General features: G+C 40.3%; 2 protein-coding genes and 1 long non-coding RNA gene across 3 annotated transcripts in view; 2 read left to right on the forward strand and 1 right to left on the reverse strand.

The window, feature by feature from the left end:
* LOC108122367 (uncharacterized) overlaps positions 1-23,754 on the reverse strand; it is an 89,345-nt gene that overhangs the window by 48,375 nt on the left and 17,216 nt on the right. The gene's annotated exons all lie outside the window — the stretch shown is intronic.
* LOC108129635 (uncharacterized) lies at positions 2,034-2,561 on the forward strand. The gene is made up of 2 exons (XR_001773573.3): positions 2,034-2,109; positions 2,188-2,561. It is a non-coding gene; the product is annotated as an uncharacterized lncRNA (long non-coding RNA).
* Positions 21,671-23,753, forward strand: LOC138926451 (uncharacterized). The gene has a single exon (XM_070280577.1). It carries the CDS (start codon positions 21,731-21,733, stop codon positions 23,723-23,725), a length of 1,995 nt encoding a protein of 664 aa, XP_070136678.1. The 5' UTR covers positions 21,671-21,730; the 3' UTR covers positions 23,726-23,753.

Consider the following 23,754-nt stretch of genomic DNA (forward strand, 5'->3'; position numbering starts at 1 on the left):
TCCGGTTTATGTTGGCAATTAACAGAACAATTTCAAGTCTCGAGTTTCCTTAAAAGCCAATTTCGATTTAATAGGCTTGTTTGCAAAAGTACTTTAAAATTAAATGCGGAAATAAAAAGTGAAGATACTGAAAATCCTGAAGAAGGGGTATGTATTTTCTATTTTAATATCTGACTTTCAATATTTGTAGCTTTGATTGATGATACACCTTTTGAATATTTCCTAGAAATGAAATCTTGCCAAATCCTTCCTGTAACTCTAACAACATCATCAAAGAAATGCTGGCAACATCAAGGCTTGTGGCTGGGTCCCCGATGTAAGCCAGAGACTCTAATGAGGGAAACTCATTTGGGTAAAAGCACAAAGCAGAGCATTTCGCCCATTAAGAGGCATAATAATAAATACTTATTGCCGTAGGAGTCATGGCAGGAGGGAAAGCGCAGTGGCGCAACATATTGTCGCCCAAAGACGACCGCCCCGCCCACCTACTATACACCCACATGGCCGCCCATTTTTCGCTCCTGCCGAGCACAGATGTGTGGCAGCAAATGCCGTAAAACAAATGTAAAGTGAAATTGCTTTCGCTGTTTCGCCGTTGTTTGCTCTACGCCCCGAAAAAAATAAAAAAAAAATTAGAATGAATTTCTGCCAGTGTGTTCCGGTTTATGCGTATCTGTGTGGGTGAGTGTGTCGACAGACGGATGCGGAAACGGATGTGAAAAGTGCAGTCATAAATGTGCCGCCGCCCTTTCTGTAAGACGTTAATAATTGCCGACCAAAGGCTCTGCGGCGTGGGGTGTGGCAGCTGAAAAATATGTGTGTGGCAGCTTTGTGGAGAAAGAGATGAAATTTTCAAATTCGCGCATTTTCTTTCCACTTTACGGTCTCATTCCTCGCTAGGGGTTTTCGGGCTTTCCGCGAGCGTGGCTTTGTAATTATGACAAATGTTAAAATATTGCATGTGTGCGTACATATTTGAGTCAGTGTTGCGGCTCCTGGGGGATTTCTGATTTTTTACTTTGCTTGCTTTGTTTTACGGCACAGTGCTAAATCCCACAGTAAACATAAAAATCCCCAAGAAAATCCACAATCCGTATGAAGAAAAAAACTAAACATTAAACCAAAATTTCAAGGGAAAAAATATACAAATTTTTTAAAAACATTGTTGCTTTGGGGGTCGATTTTGTTCTAGGTTTCTTTGGAATTTCCTGCCAGGCTTTAACTATTCTCTGAATTTGATGACCGGATATCAATTACCCGGATTTCATTGAATGAATTTCGAATTTCCCAGTTTAATGTTTCTGAATTTTGCTTCGATGGAAAACTTCGTCCACAGACGTATATATTTTAGCCTCGTCTGAATGGCTTCGAGTTGGCTTGTTGGAGTTGCAGGATAACTTGTTCACAGTTCAATATTTTCCAATTACATGCACGTATCCCTTGGCACTTGGCTTGTATGTTGTACCCCCCTCTTTTCCAACACACATACGCATATCCTGAATGTTTCTATGTGAGTGTGTGTGGCTTTGAGGATGTGTTTGTGAGCTCGGCATTGAAATACAAACTTTAAATTGAATTTTTGCGGTTTGTCATTGTTCACATCCGGTCTACCATCTACACGGGATTCCCTCCATTTTCCATTAGAGAGGCGCGACCTAAATTGATGCCTAATGTAGATGTTAAATAAAATTTAAATTATACTTAATATAGTAACCCTTTTTCTACATTCTCCATGGCTTCAAAATATTAAAAAAAAAAAAATGAATGTATGAGTACTGCTCTAATCTTTAAAGTCTAATAGTATTCCAAAACCTATAATTTTTTTTCAAATTTGGAAAACTCTGTTTCCGTTTCCATCTCTAATACCAAAGTCCCGCTTAAAAGCGGTCACTTTTGTTCGTGGAAATGCGTTTCTAATTCAATTTGCTGTCATCGGCGTAGAGAATACTCTGTGAGAAAAATCGCAAACGCCAGTTGAATTTTTGCAACGGACAAATATCGTATGGGCGTGTCATGTTTGCATTGCTTCCCCACCCACACCCAGGAGGCCACCACCAGCCCACCACCCACCGATGACTAACTTTTTGTGGTTTTGAAAATTATTTCACTGTAAGTGATATCTTTTAATTTGCGGAAATTGTACCACGAATTGTTGTCGCTGTCATGTGACATGGGGTAACATTTCAGGAGGAGGAGGTGGCAATAGAGAATCCTTTAAACGAAACCATTGGAATATGTACATTTTAAGCGGATTGGGTACGTGTTTCAAATAACGAATGGCTCTTGTTTGGCCTTGTAATGGCACTCCGGTAATGCGATTATCCGCATATCAGCGAAACAATAGAAATTTAATTTAAATTTCAGCTTAACTAATTAACTCTCCGATACACAAATAATGAGCATCGACAGGCATATCCTGCGGCTATCCTGTTCTGTTCTGTCCTTAAAACCCTGTTCGATTCAATTTGGATATACAGTCTGACTGCACCCGTGGGGATTTGTAAATTCGGGAAATGCGTATATTATATTTCGTAATAAAGTTTGCAACTTTCTGCATGCTCTTCCATGTGTAATTACTCCCCGAGTGAAACAGGCAAATTAGAAGGGATTACCAGACAATTTCCGAAAGGGTTTTTCGAGTGCTCTCCAGTAGCTAGCTAGAGTCGAAACTTTAAATTGGATAATCGGGCTGAAGCTTTTGTCAGTTTGGCAAGTATTTACCAAGTGCTTTGCACACATTAAGCTTCGTTTGTTATCAGTCGTCGTTTGGCTGACACTGCGTATGCGTAATTTTTGCACTCCCAAGACCCTATAACCCAGACTCCAGACAACCCCAGTGTTTACAGAGCAATTTGCATGTTAAGCCAACAATACCAAACCGGATTCCCGGCCCCGGGCCAACCATTTATGGAACGAGGTTACAACAACAACCGTGGTAGCAACCTGCAAATGGCCAAGATCAAGGCAAGACATTCCAGCAGATTATATTTAAATTAAACTGTACTCGTATATTGTTTCAAGAAAAACACAACTCAAGAGTTGCCACGACAACTGTTCTGGGGAGCTAGTCTTCTGAAAGATAATAATGTTCCAATAAGGAGCACCATACCAGCTCCACTCGCTTTATGTCTTCACCTTCGGTCTTCTGAAAGAGTTCTCCTTCAACATCAAATTGGCAGACATTGGAAATGCAAATGAAATTCGCGGAATTAAGGGGAGAAACAAGAAAAAGAAAAGTCCAACGGGCTTATTTCCACAATGATGCGGTGGCGTCCGGTACGTGTCCGCAATTCAGAGCTGTGAGAATTTGAATTTCAATTATTTTCGGTTCGTCAATCGTCATTTGAATGCGGCGGATGCGATGCCCCATGCTGAGGGGCCTAGCAAAGTCGATGCCATGGCAATTAAGGAGCATAATTAAGTGTATTCCAGGCCGGCGGAATCGAGGTTTATCACTGCCGTGTCGTGGCTCTTTCGGTCGGCGTTGTTGTGGCCGAGTTGATGTCAATTTAAATGCAAAAAGCCTTTTGAGCCAGTGCGAAGGATGCTGATGCCAGGCGAATTGTGCCAAACTGGCAGTTTCACTAATTGCGAGATGAGGTGCCCAAAAGCTAGGCTCCTGGACGAGTCAGCAATCCGACAAACAATACTAAGCCACTGGAAGAGCACTGAGAGAATTCTAAGGGCTAGTATCTCTAACTCAAATTATTAAAATAAACTATATTTTTTAAATAAATTTCTAAAAACTCAAATAATACTGGCTATCCACTGGCTATAAGCAATAAACTTCTATTTTACAAATTTAGTTTCCTGGTTTTTTTCTTGGTGTCCTGAAAAGTATGCTACGTTAGTTTTGCCAGGTTTGTAGCCCAAAACTGAATTAAATGGAAGGAACTGTGTCTGATTCTCTGAATAGTTGCCTTTTCTTTCGGCCACTTGACGTCGCATCTGGCGCTCAAATGGCCGAGGACCTGCCTTGTGGAATTTTGTAATTAAAACGACGAGGATTACATTAGCACGTACTCGCCAAGGGCACTTGTACAGGCGCACGCACATACCCAGGCACATGGGACAGCAACTAGTGGTCAGTGGTTAATTAAAACGAGTAGGGATGGGCCTCGGACTGGGTAGGGAATGGTGGAGCTACCCAAGCCTGGGCAAACAATTGGGATGCCAGGGTCCTGTCCGAAGGGTCAAAGTTGTTTTCTATATGAAATATTCGCATTGACAGCCAGTTGGCCGCAGGACACGGCAAACATGAACCGCACACTCTGCGCCAGGACGAGGGTAGGCCCGAAAAACAACACAAAAAAACAAAAAGAAATCCATGTAAGCTTTCACTTTGTAAATTTAGGAACGTTTGCACTTCAGCATAATCAAGTTTTTTTTTCACAAAATTCCATTAACATGAAAACAAAGTTTACCCAAGAATGGTCTTTCTGAGAAATAAGAATTGTTCTTTGTGGTCATAATAAAGTTTTATTTTGGAAGTTTAGCATGAATTGAATTGAAGTGAAGTTTGCTCTTGTTAGTTGATTTTTTAAATACTTCCTTCAAATTGCTTATACAAGTCTAGGGACTAAGAGACACCTATTTTCCAAACTACCCTCGCATTGCCGGCATCCCTTTTGGTCAAGTGTTGTTTTTGCATCGCTAACATTTATGGGTGTTTGGATAGGAGGAGTGGCAAGTGGGTAGGGAAAAGGTAAGCCGCTGCAACAGGGATGCACTTGTCCAGGACTCCACTTGTGTGTACACCAGGGCAACTGCTGTCCATCGGAGAGCGCACAAGTTTACCTTTCGGCAGAAGTTATCATCAGAAAGCTGGCATCCGACATGACATGCGATCTGGCGCTGAAAATACTGCATTTTCTGTCGTCCGGGAGATAAAAACGTCACTGCCGATGGCGGGAAATTGAAAATGCTATAATAACATACTCACTTTTGAGCCTTATTGAATAACCAACATTCACTAGCAAAATAGTGCCAGAGAAGTGCCTGACAAGTCCCTGACAGTGACATAAAAACGCCACAGGCTATGAACTATTTTGAAAACCTTTAAGGGAATTACTTTTGGGTTTTTGTGTAATCTTGGTAATTTCTTTTATAGCTTATATATTCAGATTCTATGGAACTGGTTTGGCTTGTGACTGTGTATGCTAATCATGACTAACTAACCAAACAATCAGAGATACATCCACGAAGCACGTGGCCTGTGGCACAGTTCATATTCTGTTTGTCTTGCGAGACATATACAAGGGTCGGGTTTCCCGCCACAGACTCTGTCTGTTGCAATTTAACGCGGCGACAACCATAATTAATTCGAGGAACACATTTGTCCCGGGGCCTCCTTAACTTCGATGTTGACATTGAGGCAATGACAGACAAGACAAGATAAACAGATAGAAGTTGGGGAATATGGGGCATAAATATTTTCATCACGACATCAAATATGGAAGCATACGAAAACATAAACATGAACTGCTAATAATTCATGGAAATCAAAGGAAAGCTATTCTCCTTTTTATATGTATTTATGCTTAAATAGTAATACTTTATTTGACTACCACTGATATACGGCCTTACACATGGCATTTTACCCAATATCGATCATCATTTATCTTGTCAAAACAATATGACACACAACGACGTCTTCAATTAATATACGTCACAGTGGTTTTAACGCCACTTGAGCCTATGTGACAGTGGTAAGGTTTTGGAAACTTGAAGGCTACTTAAGTGCTGGTAATTGAGGGAGGGTTACTTAAATAAACTTTTATAAATATACGTAAACTATAAATGAATGTGCCTTGTAACACGAATAAAATGTATAATTAATTATGAATTTTAATATTTAAATCCCAAGGACCAAAAAGGTTTTAAATACGCCTGTCTGTTTTTTTAAGCCAATAACCCACATGGCGTATGGGTGATTTTCTTCTATGAATATGAAATAATAGATGATTTTATAGATAAGTAAATCATGGTCATGGAACAACTTTACCTATGAGTAATTTCTTATAGATTCTAAAGACTACCTTTTTCTAAAAAAACCAACTTGGCGTATGAGTAATTTTTGTATTTAATTATAATTATATAATAACTATTTTTGAACTAAAAAAAAGGAAAGAACACATAAATGTATTTATATGTATAAGTAATTCTTACATGTATAAAAATTAAATACTTTATAAAAATTAAACAAAAAAAAAAACAAATTGACAATTTTTCTTCCATTTTTTCCGCCTGCGTAAGCCATGTCCTTTCGGAAGGAGCGTGAATGCGAATTGCGCCTGGCGATAAGTAGATGTGACTGCCAGTATGTGTGTGTGTGTGGGGCATGTGTGGTCTTGAAGCTTTTGTAAGTTTAAGTGGTAGATATTATTCAAAAGGAATTAAGACCGAACTGAAAAGCCTGTCGACGGCGACTGCAACAACAAGGCTATGAGAAAAAGAGAAAAGTGGGAAAGTGGCTGAGAGGGATGTGCTGTGGGGTTCTGCCAACCGCAGGACGAATGCTTTTAATAAATATGAATGCTCTCTGCATATGTGAGATACGTACATACATGGCTATGGGTGTTTAAGTGGTATGGTTGTATGTGTTTACCTTTTGTCTGTCTGTTTGAAAGGCAAATGTCGAAGGAAATGAGCAACAACTGCCAGAGGCCACAAGGATCAAAATAACTTTATTGCCAACTAGTTGAATAATTTTGTAAACAAAAATGAAAGAATTTAAACAAAGTCTGTTACAAAAATGTTGAGCCAAGATTCTTGCATATTTTTTTGATCACCAATAAAATTATTTCTCCGAGTGCTTGTCTAGTTTTCGGAGACAAGTTGGAACAAAACTGCAAGGATGTGCGCTTAAATAACGAAGCCAAGTGTCAACAGGATAACTTCATTCTGGCGCGGTGCGGGGTGCCACCAAATGCGATTGTGGAGGATGCGGATGCAGCCACCAGGCAAAGCCAATTTAAGGACAAACAGCAGAAACTTTGCCTATGGCAGGGAACTCGCAGTGCTCTCCCATCTCTGTGGGGGTTGAAGGATAGAGGTCGGGTCGTGCGGTTCCTGGCGTGGCCACATATTCGCCTCAGTGCGTGCTAAATGAGTTTAGATTGCAGCACATAAATTACCATGACCCCGGCGAAGAGACAAACATAGCAGTTGGCCCCGAGTCATCGGCATAGACATGGACAGATACGAATAGGATTACAAAGCCAGCGACAGATACAAATGCAGATGCAGATACAGATACAGATGTAGATACAGATGCAGATGCAGAGGGATGTGATTAAAAGGAACCAAAAGACAGGTTGTTCAGCAAATTAATCCCCAATGCACAATGGGTATGTTGACTAAAATATCTCAATTTAAAAAATGATAATCAAAAATTCATCACAAAGTTAGTTTATTCGATTCAGTTTTAATATAATCTACTTATCATCCATCGAATAATTTGATTTGATTCATGCAACATAATCAAAAGTATAAACAGAGTATCAGTCCATAATTGTTTCCATTTATATTCAGCAATTTATGGCAGCAATTTGTTTAATTTTAATGAGTTGCCTTGCTAATGGAATTTTGATAAACTGGCATCGCATACTGTTGCAGTTGAGGAAGCAACAATCACAATGACAGGAATTAAAATCTCAGCAGAGATATGGTTGGATTTCCAGCTCGTAAATTAATGCTGGAATTTCGGAGATTCCCGCTAGTAACCCCACCGTGCAACCACAAAATACAGAGTCTCCCTTGTGGAGATGTAACCCTTTCCTCCAGGGCACACACATACTGTTAGCTAACAAGTGGCACAAGGTTGCCAGGATTCATGCAATGGGATGCAGTCTGAAAATTGCAATCTTGTCGGGAGCACGACCCACTCATCTTGGGTTAATCGGAAAACAAGATAAACTGCCCGCCGCCCAGTTAGGGGTTAACCCAAAACCCAAAAACCCATATAATCCAAAACACTTGGGCGTCCATCTGTGCTGCGTTCAGCATCGGTGGTAATTTGTTTTTATGGCACCCAGTGCGCATTAAACTTTTGCTATTTTTAATTATTTACCATTTATACATATACAATGGCCAGTGCAAATGCCAGGAGTGTAATAAAGTGCTTCCCCCTCCAGTTTGTTTTTCCACTTAGTTGGGAATTTTGGCGGCCAACTGGCTTGCAAAGTCGTTAACACGGCTCGCGCTTTAAATTCCGATCAACAGTGCGTATGCGCAATGTTCGTCTGTCAATTACACTCGGCTGTCAAATATTCGACTTGACGAAAATCAATTGTCCTTCCCCGCTCTCCACCGCCACTTCCACCTCAGCCCTGGGCTCTACTTCTGTCTACTTCAATGGCACTCAATCAATCATAATTAACTTTCGAGCACTTTCACTTGAATCGCTTTTTAAATTGCCTACCACCTCCCACTCTCAGAGCTTCTGAACCTGAACGGAACAAAGCTGAGTCAGATTTGGAGGCCAGAGGATGGGGAGCAGGAGTAACTCAGTGAAAGGTCCTGACTGTTCGAGGCCTGAAAGGGTTGCCATATCATGCGCAAGGCAATAAATCTCCATGTAATAAGATTAAATTAGAACAAATGAGTTCATTTGTTCCAGGGCCAGCTGACACAGCAACGCGAAAGTCCTTCCAACTGAAGGCTAATGGCCAAGGCTGGGCCTTTTTACGGTTTGCGTCTTAAATTGGCCTATGTCACAGGTCAGGACGTAAGCCGGAAGTGCCTTTAAGACTGCTTTCAGGCCAGATCAAGGCTGGGCTGGTGAACAGAAAAGATTTGACTTTCTCTGCTACGCTTTAAGTTCCAAGGACATCTTCACTTAAAGAGGTAAGCAATTTTAAAGAAAAATAAACAATCGTTGACGTTGAATTTGAATATTTTATATTAAGTATAAGCCATAATTTTGGCCACAACCGCAAGTCAAGACTCTCAATGATGTGTCGAGATAAAATGGCCAGAAACCAACATTTTTGGCAACAGTTGCTAAGTTTGTTCAAGGCTCCAAGTATGTGAGGATAAGTTGGTGGACGTGTCAACTGCAATGTCGATAAATTCGCATAAAAATCACTTACACATTCTTACCCATTCATGACCCTTTACTCTCTGCCAGCACATGAATATTATCCCCCAGAGGAAGATACCTTCCACGGCCAAAGTTCGGTTATGAATAATACGTATGTGATGGTGAATTATTGACAGGACTATTGGGGGAGAATATTGAGGATTGGCATCGCCTAATTTCATTAATTTCATGCGCATTCAACAGCATCTGCAAATTTCACAGATTGCAAATGTTTGTAACTTGGAATCCCCTCGACAACAGGACCATGGAGGCAGGACGATTTATGTCTCTGTGGGCAGATTGGTGGAGCGGCATTCACAACCATTTGACCGGAAGTGACAAGTCAGCAAAATTGGCCCACTTACCTTTGGTAGGAGGTGGTGGTGGTGGGGGTTGGTGCCATTTTTCCAGTCCCTCACACACCACCACCTTCCTAGGCCCATACATTATGTATGTCCTGTGTGTGCGTCGGGCAGGAGACTCCTCTGCCTAATCATCCATGGATTCGAATGGCAAATGTCATACGAGTTATCGAAGGAAGGACAGCTTCCTGGGCTGCGTATCCTCTGTCCCGAGTCCTTGTTGTGTTCCGTTGTCTCCCACTTTCGCATACATTAGGGAATCGATTCATTTCGGTTCGGGCAATAAAAATTGAACATTAGGTCACCGTTTCCCCGCCCCACCTTTGCCACAGCTCCGTTTAGCGTTTATTTGACCGGGCGGCATGGGGCACGTTTATGATTTTGATTAATGTTCTCGCCGGTAGTCGCCCAAATGTTTCGGTCCATCAGCATAATCATAATGTCGTAGCTAATGTTGATTTACATTTAATGTGTTGGGCCCAGTTTTTTGTAACATTTTTCGTTAACTCATGCACCCGAACCTCATGCCACTGAAGCGGCAGGATGGATGGTTATTTAAAGAGGTGTATTTTATGTTGATGGAAGAGGAAAGTAAATATTTTTACATGCGAAACAATAAGTGGTGGGTATTGACTTTAATTCTACATCCAGTATTTATTCTTACATTTCAAAAGCCAAAAATATTTAAGCTAGAAAGCCTCAATGTCACTGGCTAGGATAATATTTACTATTCACTTCCGCTTCCGCAGACTTCAATAGGCGGAAGTGGAGGCCAGGTCCTGCCCCAGAATGTTTTTGTTTCCTTTTTAGGGGGCCGCTTCCGTTATGTTTGACACTTGTCCGACTTTGGTCAACTTTTTGCGGCCACCCTTTTCCATTTCACTTCCCTTCTCACCAATATCCTGCAGGCACGTCCTCGCGAACAAACACGGCCATTGTTGTGGCATTTCCTTTCGTCCTTGCAGCAAATTGCTGCCGCTCTTGTTTTTCATATTTTCTCGCAGTTTGTGCCCCATTCCATCGAATCGAATCACTTGCATTTTCACATCAATTTACTCGCCAACTCCTTGGGACCGGAGGTCGATAAACATTTAGAATACGTACGTACATCCCAGGAGTTCTAATTGCTGGGCGGGGAGACGGAGAAGGATGTGTAAGGATGTGCCTGCATCCAGCCGATGCAATCCTTCTTCGTTGGAGTACGTTGATTGATGAGCCAGGGCTTTGTCTTGTGACTGCGACAAGAAAACAACTCGGAGCATTTACATTCGTTATTTGTTTCCCTATAACATGATTTTTCGATTTATTCAATCGAGACAGGTGCTCGGCAACAGCGACTCGAATAAAATATTGCATTTCAATAATATAAAGTGAAAGTTTAACTTGATAGACATCGGGCATTTATGGAGAAATTCTGATACTACAGCAGGCAGAATATATTGTTTCTCCTCTCGCGAAATTGGAAGGACAATGGGAGATGTTTCTTTCAGAGGTTTTACTTTAAATATATGTTTGAAAAAACTTGCGAAATCTATAATTTAAGTCTTCATTTATTATATTTATTTAAAAAAATTAAAGATAAAATGTTATATAAATTTATGCTTTAAATTCCACTGTCTTCCACATTGGAGTTCACAACAAGGAACGTGAAAAATGACTTGCCATGTCTGGCTGGATGGTTGGATGCAAAGTTGTGCTCATTGTTGTTCCTGTTGATGTTGCACATGCACCTGCGAAAGCGGCAAGTTGCCAAAGCCAAAAACAGAGAGAGAATAAAAGAGGAGAAGGAGGTCCTGTCAGTATAGCACATCGTTAAAGAGGAAAATCAATTCTATGACAGCCTGAAACATTCGCGTTGTTTTCAGCCTTTCCCGCACTGCAACTCCTAATGATGGTGATGGCTGTGCTGATGACTATGACGACGTTGCAAGAGCTTACTGGGAAGGACTACCTCTGCCTGAGAAGCAGGGGCATGTTCATAAATTACAGTCAAGGGGTATAGTTTTTTTTTGTATAATAAAAAATGTAATAATGGAAGTTTTATAAAAAAATACGATGACAAGGAAATTGCTTCCATATAATCACATTTAATCCTACAATATTTATTGTATCTTTTCTTTATAAATTAATATTATCTATTCTTTTAAAATTTAAAAAAAAAATCCCCTTTGAAACTCTCGGTTGTCTCCACCCTTGTTGATTGCCGCCAGGTTGATGCTGACTTGCAAAATGTTTGCAAATTTATGCAACACTCACCTGGGCTGATGCTGTAAGCTGAATTACGGTAAATACCCGCCCACACAGCCATTCACACACTCACACAGAGAAATCCCACATACACACGTGCAGTAAACATGATTACTATGAAAACAGAATAAGGACGCGCTCGGTCCGCCAGGAGGCAAGGATCAGTCCGCTTACATGAAGAAGCCAAAAGGATAGACTTGCGGCATGCCTTCTCCAGCTCCTGGTTCTTCGTCCTGGCAGCTTGTGGCACTGCCTTTCAAGCAGCTGTAAAAACTATTATGCAAAGCTATGCAAACGCAGGACACGGCATTGCCACATCGCAGGAATGCGAGAGAGAAAGTGACTGTGTGGGTGTGGTAGCGAGGTATGTGGAGAAAGTAGAGGTGCCTGATAGAGAAAGGAGTGGTGGGGAAGAAATTTAAATTTCATTATCTTCACTCCGCAAGCCAATGCGTCGAAAGAAAAAGTCGATTCATAACGGTCAAGTGGCCACATGCACAGTGGAATGGAAGGATATATGAAAATGAAAATATTTTAAGACAAATACTAAACCACTAACATTTTCAACATTATCACATTTCAGATAGAATTCCCAGAAACTTTCTATTAGATTAATTTTTATAAAAATGTTTACAGTATTTTTAAAAATAAATGATTTAAATTAGGTTCTTTGATTTCTTTTAAAAAATTTCCATTAAAAACATTGCTCATATCCCATTTTCCATTACTATTTTTATGCAGTCATTTAGACCGACCCTATTCTCAAGAATACTTCAATCAAAGATTCCACTCCAAGCGATGAGTGCTTCGGTCAGGATATTTCTCCATTGTCCTTGGAATGGTGTCTGCCCGATACCGCAGCCATTCTTATTATCCTGCCAGTTCAGCCGTCAGGCTGGCTGTTGTTGTTGGTAAATATGCCGACCAATTGAATGTCGAACGGAGCAAAAAAGGCCTCGATGGCCACTTCAGAGCTCGTGGGGCGATTTATGGGCCAGTGTCCTTCAATGGGTTGAAAGGCCCTCAACCCCGATGGTGGACCAACTTGGAACCAGGATCCACAGTCGCAGGCTCATTGCCTCGGGACATCCTGGCATTGATTTTCAATTTGTATGGCGGCGGCACGTGAAGTTCTTCTACTTCATTTGCTTTGCCAGCCCAGACAGGAATCCCAGGAAGTTACCTAAGTGAGTAAACACGCGCTTCTTTCATCCATCTCTTCAGGTCTCCATGGGGCTAATCTTTCAGAGATGCTTCAAGAATTTTAAACTAAAATTTATATAGTTTTTAGAAAATATTGGATTTAGCAATATCTTAAAATAATCAATATATGGTGTTTGTCATATTTATTTCAAGAAACCATTATTCAATAAAATCCAAATAAAGCACTTAAAGCTATGGTATATTTGTATCCTTCTGAAAACTAAAAATATTAAAATTTTTATTTTATAAAAAAATAGCTGCAAAATAGCCATAAGAGCATCCATGAAAGCAACTATCTTGCGGTAACTGCCAGCCAGTCGAGCGAAAAACCAAACCAAATAGCCTCCCATCATCCGCTATTCGGAGCACGGATAACTTGCCTCCAACTGAAATTGAATTAATTTGGCCAAATCCAGTAAACAGCTCCATAACCTGCTCCCTCCGGCTATTTTCACTCTCGGATTGAAAGGGAAACCGCCATGCAAAGATCAACAAGAATAGCGAAAAAATCCGTGATGCCCTGGCAGGCCAAAAACTATGTAACAAATTTTAAATATTCCATTTTTTTAGCCGACAGAAAACAGAGTTCAAACGATTTAGCAAACTGTAGGATGAAAAATTCGGTCTATACCAGATTGCATTTTTTTAAACAAGATAGTTTGAAAAACAACTTTAAAAGCCTTCCTATAAATGCCATTAATCTGTAATTAAACAAAAATAAGAGGGAAACTCTATTAATATTAACCATACCCTTTGACGAGTGTTAATGACAAATGCATAAAAGCATAAATTAATAATTATATATTGGTCGAGCCGTTTTCCTTCCTGGCCCATTCAATCAGCTTTACGAATTACCCGAAGGAGAAAACGCAGCTCCGGCTCTGGGCCCGTGTCCGGGTCCGGCAATTGTCTGTCACATGCATTCCGGTTTTAATTGGAAACCACATTTAATTTGCCGATTCTTGTTATAGTTGCAATGGCCGAAGCAATGACATTGGTTATTGTTTCATAAAATATGGAATTTTCCCATTTAATATCTTGCTGATAAATGGATTTCATCGTCTGTTTGTACGCCCACAAAATAATTATGTAGCGAACGCGTTTAAATTAAGTCTCTTCTTTATATTATTTTATGGAATTTATAAGCTCGCTCACCACAGCGAAGGATTCGCCCGGCACGTTGCTTATGGCAGCATTTAATTTTTAATTGAATTATTCGACCAAATGGGCATCAACTTAATGCATCGGTGATTTGCACAATTTGTATTAAAGGTCCAACCAATCAATGTTGGATTCATAATTACACAATTTTATTTGTGATTATTGGAGATTAATTTTCGGAGCCTATACCACACGCCATCAAAGTGATTATGCCACAGAAGTTTGATTGTTTTATTGGAAAATGCTAAATGAAATTAATTTGATAAATTCCTGGCATTTTTAGTTGCCAATAAAATTCCTGTGTCACAGAATTCCGGGCCAAAACAAAATACTTTCGATTAATAATGCCGAAATACCCGTACTCGGGCAGGTCCTTTATTCTTGGACCCGCTTGACTGCAAAATCAATTGACAATGAACTTTCTGCCCGAGCGACAGTTTCCAAATATTTTCGATGCCAACGATTTTTTATAAATAGAAATTTTTCATCTTTTCCCTTCACTTACTGTTCACGGTGTGATGAGTTTTCCCTTAGAGCGTAACGGCAAAAGGGAAAACAACAACTTTTTGTTTCAATAGTTTTTTGTACTTTTTTTTACCAGCCTCTATTCTGGGTCAAGAGCAGAGTCCTTTCCGCTCTATCCTTGCCCCTTTTGAGTGGCACAACATCCCCTTCCAAGTCTCAATTACGAAACTAAGCACAAATCATTAAACAAAATAATAATTTCCGCAACACAGGGCAGAGGACCAGGGACCAGAGACCAGAGAGTACTGACAAATTGCAGTATCCTTGAAGGATACGGGGGGCGAGACGAGGTGTGCCTGCTACAGGACACACCTAAATCGGATGGGCAGGCTCGGGTCCGGCCGAATGTCAAGAGCAGGACATTAAATTGTCGCAAACTAAAAACTCCACAGGGAGATATGGAATATTATCTAAAAAAAAAGGATACTTGTAAAATTTTATATATTTTAAATTAAGATTTAAGATACACATCTATGTTTAAAATTTCATTAGTTATTTTATTAAAATCATTTAATCCTTTTCTCATTCTCAGTGTATCACAGAAAGGATGTGATGTGAGAGCCACTCGGACCCCAGGACCTGACGTTTGCTGCCGGACAGCTTCTGAATGCTTGTGTGTCCTGGCGGCAGCAGGAAAAGGCTAGTGGGGCACATTAATAATTTAGCCTACTTTTGTGCGCACTTAGGTTCTCTTTCTCCCTGTCGCTCAAGATGTGGCAACGAGGATTTTGAAATTGTCAAATGTGAGAAACGCAGTGCCAGCACAAGCACAAGTACGACAAAAAGAGCAGCCGTAGTGGAGTGAAAAATGTGAAAAACTTTGCTAATAATTTGCATACTTTTCGACGCGGCGAGAAAAACTTCCCTCACGCACAACTTCTGCCGAGCACAGTGGAATAACCAACATATTTTCTCGCAAAATTGAAAGTTATGGTCGTTTTCCTTAACTAATTAAATATATGGCATCCTGCTCCTGCCTTGAGGGTTTAGCTTTTTAATCTTCATATTTTTAGGGAATATTAATGGGGAAGTCCACTGTGCCCCTCGAACAGACAAGCCTGGGAGAATTAGAACGCGCAAGAGCTTAGAATAAATTTTCACACTCGACGGTGGAGAAGCAAACAAAATTAACGGGCACGCCAACTTTAAGGCTGGCAGCTGACACGCCCCCAGCCTTTCAGGACTCTTTCCCCCACACCTCCTCTTATATGTGTTGATTTTTATACCCTTGCAGAGGGTATTATAATTTTGTCCAAAAGTGTGCAACGCAGTGAAGGAGACATCTCCGACCCTATAAAGTATATATATTCTTGATCAGGATCACCTCCTGAGATGATATGAGCATGTCCGTCTGTCCGTCTGTCCGTCTGTCCGTCTGTCCGTCTGTCTGTCTGTCCGTCTGTCTGTTTCTACGCAAACTAGTCTCTCAGTTTTAAAGCTATCGTCTTGAAACTTTGCACACACCCTTCTTTCCTTTGCACGCAGTATATAAGTCGGAACGGCCCGGATCGGCCGACTATATCCTATAGCTGCCATATAACTGATTGATCGGAAATGGTATAACTTTGGTATTTTTAGAGTTAGAGAGTTCAAATTTTAGGTGAGAGCTATTTTTGGCAAAATAATACGACATGCCAAATTTCATAAGGATCGGCCGACTATATCCTATAGCTGTCATATAACTGAACGATCGGAAATGACCCAACTTTCGTGTTTTTGAAGATAGAAAGCTGGAATTTAGTACAGACTCTATTTTTGGTCAGTTGATCCAACCTACCAAATTTCATTAGGATCGGCCGACTATATCCTATAGCTGCCATATAACTGAACGATCGGAAATGGTATTTGGTAGAAATATCAACTTTCGTATTTTTGAAGATAGAAGCTTGGGACTTTTTTTAGATTTTGTATTGTAATAAATTGGAGTATATATTCCTATTCCCATAAGGATCGGCCAACTATATCCGATGTTTGCGATATATATTCGGTTTTAACTGCAAAGGTATATAAACTTCGGCTCCGCCCGAAGTTAGCTTTCCTTTCTTGTTTTTTGTGGCACCCTCCAAAAACCGCAGAGGCAACAAAAAGTTGCACAAATGCAAAAACCTTCTGCGAAAATGTCACAAAAAAGTATGCAGCCAGAGGAACGGAAGCAACTTCAAAGCGACTAGTTTCCGTACCCTTTGCCAAATCCGTTACCGACCTCTTGTCCGCTTTTTACGCTTCCTACTGTGGACAGCATTTTTACGGCAAAACGCGCTCCTCTCGTACCCCGGAGCTATTCCGTCGTAGCTTCCTAAACCACCGAAATGAAAAAAAAAACCGACACAAGAGTCTTCAGCCTCGGCACTACTTTGGCCACATTACAGCGGTAACTTAGCCAACTTTTTAGTGGATCCCAGGTTAGGTGGTTAAAGGACGAAGAATGCAGGACGCCGGACTGCCACTCTGGCCTGTAGCCTGTGGACAAGCAGCTTGTTGCATCTTCCCTGCGGACAAACTGCAATTAGCAATACTTTCACTTGTCCAGGCCAGATGAGGAAATCTTGAGCACAGTTTGCTCCCGGCTGTCCGGCTGTCGTCCTTTGAAAGTTTCTCATTTGAAACTTAGAAGGAAATAATGAACAAGGATGCAGTATTTGATGGTGCTCAGGATATTATCCAAAATAAGTTTCTTTCGAGTGGAAATGTGAGCTGGAAAATGTTCGATCTTTCGTCTAAAGGAAGCCAATAAAAGTTTCAAGTTCTTTAAAGAGTTTGATGGAAAAACAAAAAAAAGGTAGCAACATTTTTGAGGTCATAGGGATATATTAAACAATTTATTCATGTTTTAAACATAATATTAAACTGAGACCCCTAGAAACTTATAGCCCAGCCAGTAAAGCCAAATAAATACCCAATTAATTAGTTGAGGGCCACAAACTTGGTCATTGGGTAGTGAGGATTCCAATATATATATTTTCCCTCGTTTTTTTGTTTTTTGTTTTTTGCTTTTGGGTTTTAATAACCACAAAAATATGGAGCGATAACTTGGCGCATGAATTTCGTTGGTCTCCCCCAAAAATTTCTAATGCGAGAATTTCCCTCCCGGGCATTCTGAGAAATTATACATACACCTACTACTGCTTCACCTACATAGCTCCGGCTCCTCCTTCTCCCGCTCCTGGTCCTGCGATGGTTCCTGTTTCTGGCACTGCGGTGAAGCTGGGTAAATAAAACGGAAAACAAATGAATATAAATGTGAAACAAACCAAGTCCGGGGTGCAAAAAAGCACCACAGAACTTGGTGCAGGGCGAGCGAAATGAAATTGCAACAGAATTTAGTTGTTTACTAAAGTTGTTGTGCTGGCCCGTACTATCATTTCTGGGTGTTTTTCCAGCTCATATTTGCTGCCACCGAACTGGAAACAATGCCAGGGAGCGTGTGGTGTTGACCATTAATGGAAATCTGCCCAAACTCTGCTCAGTAATAAGGAACCAGGGAAAAACTTCAATTTCAAAATCGAGTTTCGGAAGCACAATGTTCTCGCATTACTCAAGAGCCCCCTTTGGGCCGGCACGTAATATTCCAAAGTGGGCCAGAATACAAACCACCATAAGGGGCACAACTTAAAGTAAATATATGAAACGAATTTTAAATACCTAGTACTCTTAGAGGGGCTACCCAAAATTTTACATAAATGGATGTATGCTCCCTGATTTAGAAAGTAAAACAATAATAACTTAGTATTCAGCTTGAAATATTTTATTCATTTTTTCACAAAACCTTTAGACCCCTTGGTCCTTTACGCGGTATGCCATCCTGCCACTTTGCATTGCCTTTGCCTTTTGCCATAATAAAATGATAAATGGGAACATGGAGTCCAAGCTAAACGTATTTTAATTTGAAAAACGGAAGCATACCCTGCTGCAGGATGTACAATGTGGCAAGTAAAAAATAATGTGGAATTGCTTGCTCATTTTTCTTGTTTGCTGTTAATTATGCATTCTCAGTTGCTCTGAGAACAGAGCAGATTTTTATGGCCAGAACAGCAGACTTTTGGGGCAGAAACACAGGCAGGACACTGTGCCACAGAGGGGGCAGGTGTTTGTTTATGCAAAACTCATTTGACTCCCGAGAGCAAGGCAAACGCAATGTATTTCCAATAGTGTCAACTCGATGTGTGAGTGCAATCATCTGCACTTTCTTCTCCTGCACCTGCACCTGCTCCTGCTCCTGCTCCAGCTCCTGCTTCAGCTCCTGTTGAAATGTTGTCTGTCACACAGCACTACTACACCAAAACACCCTTACATGCCAAGGCCTATTTAAATTTCCTGCCAAGGACCACAACCAGGACTTTTGAGCCGGAGAAAGTGTCTGGCTGTCATCACGTTCGACTCAGTATCGACATTAAATTTTTGCGATTGTCAAGTGGATGGGCTGACAGGAATTCCCTTCAGATACGAAGTAGTTGACATATTTATTTTCAAACCTACCTTAAGGTTTGTGGTCTCAAAATTACAATTTAAAAAGGAATTTGTAGAGTAGGTATTTGTAGTCCGGAAATTGTGCCAAGTGGAATGGAAATGATAGATCAAACCTTGTAATAAAAATCAATCATTTTATAAAATAAATACTGCAACATTTTACATACCGAATACCAGATAGTTCACCTCAAACCTTTACACCTGGCGCACCTGAAAAGGCCTAAACTCTTGACAGTTGCATACTTTTAAGCATGCCGGTCATGGGAAATAAAATTGCTTTTCGCTTTGCCTGCATTTGGGGTTAGTTTAAAAACCATAAAAAATTGATTTTCCATTTGTTTTGTTCACAAACAGGCACTCCATTCGCTTTTGATTCGAATTCGAGTCTCAATTTACCGGCAAACATATGTAAGTGGCCAACACACACGACACACTACAAAATTCAATTTTGCCAATATTTTTCCGGCTTACCTGCAAGTAAATAAATGAAAATAGAAATGAATTTCAGTTTGGCAAAGGGAGGGACTATAATTTATTAATAAATCAAATTTATGCAGGCGAAAGTTTTTGGGGAAAACAAGCCGAACCCGGACCAAAAACCATTACCATTCCCAAAACAACAACAATGATAAACCGAAACAAACAAACGCCAAAAAAATATAAAAGGCTTACGAAAAGTGCAGTTGGCCAGGGGGGAGGGGCTGTTGGCCGGAAAAGTTTGCTGCCAAAGTGGTCGAAATGGTCGGATCGGTATGGTAGGCATTTTGGCCAGTGCCTTTGACTCGGCCAGCGCCCAAGGCTATTCTAATGGAAATTATGGAGCTCCTGAACGAGCACATGATTGAGTCAAAGGCCCGAACAGCAACATATAAATGATGGGCCACTCGAATGACCCTAGGCTAGTTATTTGCAGCCACAGAACCAGATATTTGCAACTATGCTACCCCAAAACACCCCATTCTCTATTTCCCATCTAAATCCTTTCAGTTTTCAAACCCTATGCAGAGGTTAGTACACATAGCATGTTCAATTTTTGTACTTTATCTACCCGAAGGCAAAAGTGCACTCACTGTAGTACTCGTTAACGGGCTGAAGTGACTTGGCTAAAAGCTTAAACTGAAACATTTTGTTTTGCGATGAAGTAGAGAATCAACTTTGAAAATTTTAGCAAACTTGACTATCCTTTCGGGCAGACTAGAAAACAAAAACTGAGATCCATCGAGACACAAATTGGACTGGTCACAGGATTTAAGACATCCATTTAGCACTACCAAATGAATCAATTATTCTGCATATTAAAAATCCCTTTTTAAAAAGATTAGTTTACAAAACTAAACTACTTTAAAGTTTAAAGTTAACCTCCTGATTTTATCAAAAAGTTAAATGAACAAAGTTTGAAGGAGCTTTTTAAGTTTTGCAACCGCACGAGTTGTGGCATTTAATACAATATTTAAAGGACCAATTAAAATGTACTTTTTTCTCGACCATATAGCACTCAATGAAATCCATAAAATATGAGTAGTTTATGGAAATAACAGAGCACGAGTTAAACAGTAAATGACATAAACAACAAACAGATATGGCCCCCGAATGGGTTTGGTACGCAGATTTCCCTTCCATTAAGCCCGGCCAGAAATAAACAAATTCAAAATCCCAGAAAAAAGGAGCAACATTAGATCCAGTAACCGGGAATCCTCCTTTAGGCCTCGGTAAGCAACATTTGTTGCTGCAGGAAAGTTGGATCGGACGAACTATTTTTTATGGTCAAGACGGCTGGCAGAGGGGCCGGTGGAATATAGCCATGTAGCATGTGGCCAGGGGGCGGGCAATGGGGCAAGGAATGGGAGAATCATAAAAATAAATGAAAAGGTCACTTGGTATCGGTTGTGGGACAATTTAACGCAGGCAAATGTGTATGCAACTGTAATTTTTCTGGCGCTGCCAGCAGCAGCCGACCACCAAAAAGCAACAACATAGCCATATGAAATAGCAACAATTGTATCTACATATACATATACTGGCACACGGAATACATACCAAATAGTTTTGGGCATGTCCTTGGTGGGTGGAGCGTTCTGTTGTTGCTGTCTAGGCAAAGTATTTGTGTGTTTGGTCCTGTTTTGTTGGCCTTTCACACACACGAACACACAAAGAGACACACACTTACTCATAAGCCCTAACAAGCGCCATTATTATTTGGGTGTCAACCCATCCCAAGGACCCAGGACTACCCCCAACAATTTCCGCACAACAACAATTCGCCCACAAAACGCACCAACACATGTGGCCAAATGAACATGTTAAGTTTTCAACAGCTATAAATTATTTCTTTACCAGGCACTCCTCGGCTTTTTCTCTATGCTAAATGCCCCTAAATGAAAATAATTTATTGTGGTCATTAGGTGGGTGGTCCTCCTTGCTGGGATCCACCTCCTTGAAGCAGCAACCAATTTCTTTGGCGGGTAATTATTTACAGACTTTGTCCATGGAGTCGGACTGATAGTAATCCAATGCTAATTTCATGTTAGTGGTCACTTTTGGTAAATAATAATAAAATGCTATCCTACACTATAGAGTAAATCCGTAAAAAAAAGTAATCCCTTCCTTTTAAATCAAATAATATAAGACTTCTGGGATAAAGCACGTATTTAGATCAAAGTTTATTTGGAAATAAACCCTCAAAATGATTTTATATACGCTCCTATTTTTAATAGTTTCAAATTTCTACACAACTGTTTTAGAAAGACAAAACTTTGAAGAGGACTGCGAATGTTCAGACCCAAAAAACCAGCTGTGTCTTCCAAAAAAATGCCACGAAGAAAAAGGCCTTGAATCGGTTTTCGAAATCGACCCCAACAACTGGCAGCAACTACTTTACGGCAAATGGCTGGTGTTATTATGTTTACCTCTACGACCGGATTGCAGGGATCTGGAAGGTGCTCTTTACGAGCTAGCTAATTCTACACAGAAATTCATAAATGTGTATCTGGCCTATGGGGATCTTTCGAAACACAGAATACTGAACCGACGTTTCTCCATATCTGATTTGCCCGCCATCTTTCACATAAAAGATGGAGAGTTCCGACTATTGGATCCTATCCAGGATAAAACTACATTGATGGCTATACTGCATAATTTTGATTTGGTGAACATAGAGGTGGTTGCGCCTTGGGAGACCCCAACGTCCATTTTTGTGGAGCTTTCTGTTTTGGTGTATGAGGTGGGTGAGGACTTACGGGAAGTGAATATTTTTGGCCAAAACTTCAACTGTGCAGAATGGCTTTCAAAGTTTATCCTCTTCACTCTGGTAATCTCAATTTTTTGGCTAACTTTCATACTCATAGATTATATAAAGAAGAAAAAAAGAGCTCCAGTATATGACATTCCGGATGGAAATTTATCACAGCTCTTTGAAGGAAGCTCTAAAAATCACAGCTCGGTTAAAGATCTAACTAATAAAGTCGTAATGGTAGCTAGTCCTTCAGATGAAGATTTTAAGCCTCTCTTTAAAGAAAGTATTGGAGATCATAGCTCTGTTGAAGATCTGACTAGCAGAGTCGTAATGGAAGATACTCCTTCAGATGAAAATTATTGGCCTTTCTTTAAAGAAAACATTGCAGAACAAATTTCGGTTCAAGATCTGACTAATGAAGTCGTAATGGAAGCTACTCCTTCAGATGAAAATTCTCTGCCCCTCTTTGAAGATAACATTGGGGATCATAGTTCCCTTGAAGATCTTACTAATAGCGACGTAACAGTTTGTAGTTCTGCGGATGAAGATTTTCTTAATGACGAACTCTCAGTTGAAAGTTCAAGTGTAGAACCGCCGTATTTTGATTTCAAGTTCGATGCGGACACCTCAAGTAATCCGCCTTCAACACAAGACATCTATAGTCAAACATCAAATGAGGCCCATGAACTTGAATACCATGAGGATTTAAATGATAACAGTGAATTAGATTCAAATCTCTGTAGTAAAATAGATGAAGAACTTTCGAGCGATTGCAACTCTAATAATGTTAGTTATGAGGATGGAGAAAAAGAGACCCAGAACTTTACTAGAAGTTTTATTAACTTTGAAGAGAAAGCTGAGTGCACCTCAAGAGAAATCTCCGAGGCAAAGGAAAACCTGTACCCTAGATCCTTTTCATTACTAAATAACGCTGAAAAAGAAACCTCCCTAACTAATGATACATTAAAAAATGAAACAGACTTGGAAGCTGATCTATTTAAGAGGGCTTTAGACGCATATGACATGGACAACGTGAGCTTGAGTCGAAACTCAAGTAATGATGACTTTCAACATTCAAATGTGGAAGACAAGCGCACTGGATTATGTAAATTAGAGGACGATAATGAGGAGGAGAACTGTGATGGAATCAATTCTGACGGAGACATCACAATAAAAAGACCACAGGACTATGATAACTCGGAGGAAAAAGGCTCCGAAGCCTTTGGGGTTTTGGAAATATTGGACAATGGACAGTATTACAGGTACAGTACCACAAGGAATTCAGAGTACTTCAAAGTTGTTGGGCAGAATTTTAAATATACTGAATTCAAAGAGTGCCAAACGATTGACTATGATAGTGACACCGTATTCGTCGATCCTGAAGAAAATGCTTTGGGATACGATATGCTTTGGGATACCTGCGTTGGGCGAACCATGTTGGAATAAAGAAATTGTTTTTGGTTTTAAAATTAAAT

The sequence above is a fragment of the Drosophila bipectinata genome, chromosome 3L, assembly GCF_030179905.1.
Source record: "Drosophila bipectinata strain 14024-0381.07 chromosome 3L, DbipHiC1v2, whole genome shotgun sequence".
Lineage (NCBI taxonomy): Eukaryota > Metazoa > Arthropoda > Insecta > Diptera > Drosophilidae > Drosophila > Drosophila bipectinata.